Source organism: Otolemur garnettii, unplaced genomic scaffold, assembly GCF_000181295.1.
Source record: "Otolemur garnettii isolate 467f Iridium unplaced genomic scaffold, OtoGar3 scaffold00141, whole genome shotgun sequence".
Taxonomy (NCBI): domain Eukaryota; kingdom Metazoa; phylum Chordata; class Mammalia; order Primates; family Galagidae; genus Otolemur; species Otolemur garnettii.
The window spans coordinates 2,034,330-2,040,735 of NW_003852536.1; the positions used below are offsets into that span (position 1 = coordinate 2,034,330).

Sequence of the window (6,406 nt, forward strand, 5' to 3'; positions counted from 1 at the left end):
GTTTAAATGTATGTATGTGTTTATTTGTGTTTATTTATTTTTATTTATTGAGACAGAGTTGTACTTTGTCACCCTTGGTAGAGTGCCGTAGTGTTATAGCTCACAGCAATCTCAAATTCTTGGGCTTAAGTGATTCTCTTGCCTCAGCCTCCCTTGCAGCTGGGACTGTGGGCACCCGCCACAACACTCAGGTATTTTTTTTTTTTTTTTAGTAGGCCTGGGCTGGGTTCGAACCCACTAGCCCCAGAGCATGTGTCTGGCGCCCTAACCACTGAGCTAGGGGCACCCAGCCTTTATTTATTTCTGTGTGTCCCTGTGCTCCTCCTACCCCTTCAGTGTAAACACCACGATTATCCAGTTTCTTTATCCCCTTTGCCTAAACAGTAGGCACTTCAGTGTTAACGGAATAAATGATCAAATTGATTAATTTTAGGTGCAGGAAGGGGCATGTGCAAAGAGTCCCAGTGGCCAGAAGAACAAAAGATAAGTTAGGGACTATGCTAGTTTTCTATTGCTGCTAAAACAAACGATCATAAACTTCATGCCTTAAAACAAATTACATTTATTACCTTAGAATTCTGTTGTCTAGAAGCCTGAAATGATGTTCATTGGGTTTGAAATCAAGTCTCACATAACTTTCTGCCGTGACATAACTGTTAGACCTTTGGCTTGTCCAGTATGGTAGCCACAGCTACATGTGGCTGTTGAGCTCTTAAAAATGTGGTTGGTATGTCTGAGGAATTGAACGTTTCATTGTAATTAATCTGAATTAACATAAACTGAAACAGCCACATGTGCCCGTGGCTACTGTAATGGACAGTGCCGCTTTAAAGACCTGGGACTTGTCGCTCCTGCTAGAGAGGCCGTATCAGTGTCGTGTGATACACAGAATAGTTTATGACGAGAATGCAGCCTTTTGGTATCAAACAGACCTGGGTTTAAGTTTTGGTTCCAAGCTAGTGATTTGGGGGCAAGTCCCTTAATATCTTTGAGTCTCAATTTTGTCATCTGTAGAGTGGTCATGATCAGGGGTATGTCCGGGAGAGGGATGTTGGGTGCACTCTAAAAATAACGGCTTTATTGAGATATAAGTCACATGTGATAAAACTCACCCAGTTGAAGCGTACAATTCAGTGGTTTTTAGTCTCTTCACAGGGTTATGCAATCAGCATCAATCAATTTTAGAGCATTTTAACACTGAGAAGAAAAATCCTTACTCCCGTAGCCTTAGGCAAGCACTGATCCACTCTGTCTCTGTGGGTTTCCATATTCTGGACTTTTCACATTTCTGGAATCATGTGTCTTTTGCAACTGGCTTCTTCCAGCTAGCACGATGTTCTCAGGTTCGTCCATGCTGTAGGATGTATCAGCCCTTCATTTCTTTTATTGAAGAATAAAATTCCATTGTATGAATGTTCCACATTTTAATGATCCGTTTATCAGTTGATGGACACTTGAGTTGTTTTTAACCACTTTGTGGCTAATATGACCAATGTCGCCATGAGTATCTGCATACAAGCTTTTGTTGAACATACGTTTCCAGTTCTCTTGGCTGTATACCTAGAAGTGGTACATGCTAATAGGATAACTCTACTTTTATATCATGCTAACTGTATGTTTAGCCTTTGGAGAACTGCCGGACTGTTCCACAGCTGTACCATTTTATATTCTCAGCAGTGACGGATGAGGGTTTCTGTTGCTCCCCGTCCTCACCCATACTTGGTATTATCTGTCTTTTTGATTATAACCATGCTAGTGAATGAGAAGTAGCATCTCACTGTGGTTTTGCTTTTTCGTTCCCTAATGACGGATAAATGATGTCACGCATCTTTTCGGATGCTTTGGGTCATTTTTGTATCCTCCCCAGAGAAACGTCTGTTCGTATATCTCCTTTGTCCATTTTTTAATTTGGGTTATTTGTCCTCCTTTCTGAGCAGGATGCTGATATGCTAACTGGTGATGAGCAAGTCTGGAAGGAAGTTCAAGAATCCCTGAAGAAGATTGAAGAACTGAAGGCACACTGGAGTATCCTTTCCCCTGGGAGTTGAGGAGGATTGTTGGAATCGCCTCCTTTTTGTCTGGAGCCTGGTGTTAACAAGGACAAGGGCAGGATTAGATCTCTCCATGCCCATCAGTCTTCATTCTCCTGAAAGTCCCAAGCTGCATCTCTGACGCCAGCTAACAATTTTGATAAAGAGCTCAGGAAGATTTCAGGGATATCAGCATGAATACCGCATCACCAATAGATAAGAATCAAATTTACAGCCCAGGGATAGTAGGGAAGTAAGTAATAGTCTCTATAGGTAAAATGTAATAAATTCCTAAGTTCCCTTCCTCCAGTAACCACCTACATCTTTAGGAAAGAATAGCTGAGAACGGTGGTCCCCAATCCCTGGGCTACAGACCGGTGTCAATCCATCTGGGGCCTGTTAGGAATTAGGGTGCACAGCATCACTGCCTGAGCTCCACCTCCTGTCCCAGACCCCCCACCTCCCCTGATCTATCCATGTATGAAAAATTGTCTTCATGAAACCACCCCTGCACTCCGTGGTGCCAAAAAGGTAAAAAGTTTGGGGACCACTGGCTTAGAATCCTTGTAATAATTTAATGCCACTAACCCTCAGACCTAGAAGCTTACATTAAATCAGCCATGACTACAAAGGCAATGGGGGTTTCTACATAATAAGCTTTCTTGGCATAAATAGTAGAAACCACAGGTGGGTCAAACTTCAGAATAAGATGCTTATGGTAGAGGTCATCTGGGAAGGCTCCACTGGTGACTTACTGTGCAAAAGACATCCTAAGTCAGGGACAGGATTTGGGTAGGCAAGGCTGAGAGGGAGGCCACTCCCAGAGATGAGTTCACTTGAGCAAAATTAAGAGCAAAGAAGCCACACAAGGTAAGAAAAAAAAAGACCAAAAGAGGAGCATAGATTTTTTAAAATGTCATTCAGATGCTTTCAGTAAATTATCTTCCAGGCAGTAAAAAAAAATCTGCAAATGAAGTTTCTAATCTACTGACAATGATGTTTAAAGAATTTAAAGGATGGGAGAGGTAGCTGTTTCTATTTTTAAAGGTAAAGTATGCAATTTCTGAAATCTACAGCCCAGTGAGTTTGTTAGCAGTTTTAGTAAAGAGTCCAGAATTGGTTAGCAAGGAATGGAAACAAAAGCTGTGATTGCCGCGGCGCTGTGTGGATTCACTAAGAGCAGGTGAATCTAGAGAACCATGGCTTTGTTTGGTAACATGTGTATCTAGATTTCAGAAGGCAATTTGACAAAAGGTAGTCAAGGAATCTGTTAGTTGCTAGCAACACCAGGCATCTTACCAACTGGTCGAATAGCTATACTGAAAAAAATGATGCTCATTGGATCGCCGTCACTCTAGAATGTTCCCTTCCCATCTCAGCCCTCTTCAACCTTTGATTCTGTACCTTGAATGAAGATACAGAGCCCAGGTTCATCAAGTTTCCAAAGGTGTGTAGATGGGAAGGATAGCAGAGATAGGGTGACAAAATCAGGAGCTCAAAAGGTCCAAGGATTTGAATGGTGTCTGAGTTTTAAAAGGTGAAATTTAACAAGAGCATATATAAAATCTTCTATTTGGGCCAAAAAGTTCCTGTGTATAAATCTCCATAAAGCCTAAGCAGCAGAACATGTGAGTCTTAGGGCTTTAGTAAACAGCAAAATGTAATAACATTTAAGAATATAAACATAGTCTGCTAAAAGACTGCTGTGATCTTGGGTTACATTAATAGAAATATAGAACATAAAATGAGAAAAGTGAGTATTGGTCTGGTCATATCTAGAATTTTCTATTCAGCTTAAGGCAGAATATATTAAGAGAGAAATAGAAAACCTAAAGTAACTGTGGAGGAGTGGAATCAAAACAAAGAAGGAACTTGAAAACCTGTCTAGAGATGGGATAAAATATACGGAGAATGTGGCGGGCACCTGGAGTCTCAGCTACTCTGGAGGCTGAGGCAAGAGAATCTCCTAAGCCCAGGAGTTGGAGGTTGCTGTGAGCTGTGATGCTACAGCACTCTACCGACGGTGATAAAGTGAGACTCTCTCTTAAAAAATAAATAAATAAACATGGAGAAAACAGCCAACCCTGGCAGCAGGAAGTCCGTGTTCATGAGCTCAAAGAGCCACAAGGTACAAGGGAGGAGACGTGTTCTGTGTGGTCCCCTACAGCAGCATTGGGGCCCATAGACAGCCCAGCTACACTTGAGTCTCAGTTGAACAAACTTTGACTAAAAACTATGATCACTCTGTGCTGGGTGCCTGGGCACCTTATGATCCAGGCAGAAGTTACAACATACAACCCTGCACTCATGATTCTCACACACAGGAGGGTAGTCAAATGTAAATTTGTACATATTTTGGTAAAGATACGTACATGGTGCATCCGAGGCCCAGTAGTCACCTTTGGGAGGTTAACGGTTTCCCAGAGGAGGTGGCCGCTGAGCCTGTCTGGGAGGCTGGGTGGGAGTCCCACAGAGGGATGGCCTGTGCCAGCGCAGAGTGTGGAACTGTTGTTCAGTACTGAGGGGGGGTGACGTGGCAAGGCCTTGGATCGCATGCGCAGGAGATTGGACTTTAAGAGTGAGGGGAAACTGTGGGGTGAGTTCTAGTTTTTAGTCTTACTTACTAGAAGACTGGTAAGTAAGAAAAACTCATGGTTTGACAGTCTTTGACTCTCAAGAAATCAGTTAACTCTCAAGTGAATTTTCCCTGCTCAGGATTCCACATGAATCCTCTCAGGGTCATTTAAAAGTCTCAGGAAAAGAAGTATATATTCTGTCCATCAGCAGTCTGTTCCTCTGGGTGGGCTGTCCAGCCCTGCTGAGGTCTGGAGCTCCACTCCTCCCTGGAACAGACTGCCTTGCAGTAAACACGGCATGAATGCTAGGGACTAAATCTTTGGGCAAATACATGTCAGCATTAGCTTGGGGGAAAAGCCTCTTAGTTAAAATTACTCCATTTTTTTTTGCTCACTGGGGTGTTTTACAGGAAAGGTTTTGTCTTGTTTGCCAGGAGACAGTTGCCAGTGTTGTGAAGGGAAATTGGCACACGGTCCCTCCCAGCTTGCTGGGAGAGGAAGTAGATGTACCACTGTGAGTGGCTCAGAACACCACATCAGGCCCTTACTTCTCAGGCCTGTCACCTAAACCTCGTTAGAAGGAGCTGGAACATATATATAAATGAATAGGCAAATAATAGTGGCGGTCGAACAGTACAGTGTTAAAACAAGGTGCTCATCTTGCCACAGAAATGTCTAGCATTGTGTAAAACATAGTCATTCCTCCTGACAATTCGTCAGATACCTAATCCTGGAATGAAAAGCCACAGAGGTTGGCCCGGCATTCTGCTACAGATGAGTGCATTGCCTAAGATACTGCTGCCCCCAACCGGGGGTGGGGGGTGCATTCAGCTAACTGCAAACTCCAAAAGAATGCAAGAGAAAATCACCAGCTCACTTTTTTCCAATAAATGTACCTCTTCTGGGACCAGAGTGAACTCCCCTGAGACAGTACTCGTCCTAAAATTATAGGGGAGTGATTTAAAGGGCCCTCAGCTATGCACTGTGGTGCTTGAAATTCCCATCAGGGAAGTAAGTCATCCTTTGGGCTAAGGCATTGTGCCTTCAGGAGACCTTTGCTGAACAGAAAACCTATTTCCTGTGAGGGTTTATAGATATATTGGTCCCCACTCTCCGATGTGGCTTGATTGGTTTGTTAAAAGTCTGTGCTGATGTTTTGGAAAGCGGTGCCTGAGGGTATGGACTAGAGGAGGCGGATTTTGCTGGAGGGGGAGGAATAAAGGAACATTTAAGGTGGGCTGTCTGCTCAGGTCTGGAAACACTGGATTAAGACATCAGTGAGGAGGGTTTTATGTTGGAGGAGGGGGTCGTGCAGAGAGCCCTGGATTGGGAAGAGATTGGGTCATGTCGGAGTGGGCAGTGGTGAGAGAGTCAGGGGAAGTTTGATCAAACTCATTCCCTGAACAATTTTCTTTAAGTTTAGCCTGGAGGTCGTGACACAGACAGGAAGAAGGTACTTTCGTGTAGCACACAGTTTGGGTAAGCTACTGTTGCAGAGGTCACTGTGGAGGTTTTGAGACAGACTGTGTTATGGTCCATTATTTTGTTTCCAAGAAACAGTCGACAGTGTTCCTTTTAATTCCCATGTACAAGTCTCAGCTTACTCACCAGTGTTGCTGGGAGGGCTTCATCTGTTTCTATCCGTCCAGATTTTATGTTTCTTGATTTTTGTGTATCTCAAAACTTTCGTAATGACCCCTGTAATAAATGTCCCTGGCAGCCAGAACTCTGCTTGGCTCAGCATAGAGTCCCTAAAAAATTGCTTCATTTTACATACAGTATCTTATTTAATCCTTATAA

General features: G+C 43.3%; 1 protein-coding gene across 1 annotated transcript in view; it reads left to right on the top strand.

Annotated features, from left to right (window-relative positions):
- SMYD3 (SET and MYND domain containing 3) overlaps positions 1-6,406 on the top strand; it is a 583,543-nt gene that overhangs the window by 476,198 nt on the left and 100,939 nt on the right. The window contains exon 9 of the mRNA XM_003798803.3: positions 1,938-2,025. Coding sequence (XP_003798851.1) covers positions 1,938-2,025 — 88 coding nt within the window. The remainder of the gene's footprint in view (positions 1-1,937; positions 2,026-6,406) is intronic.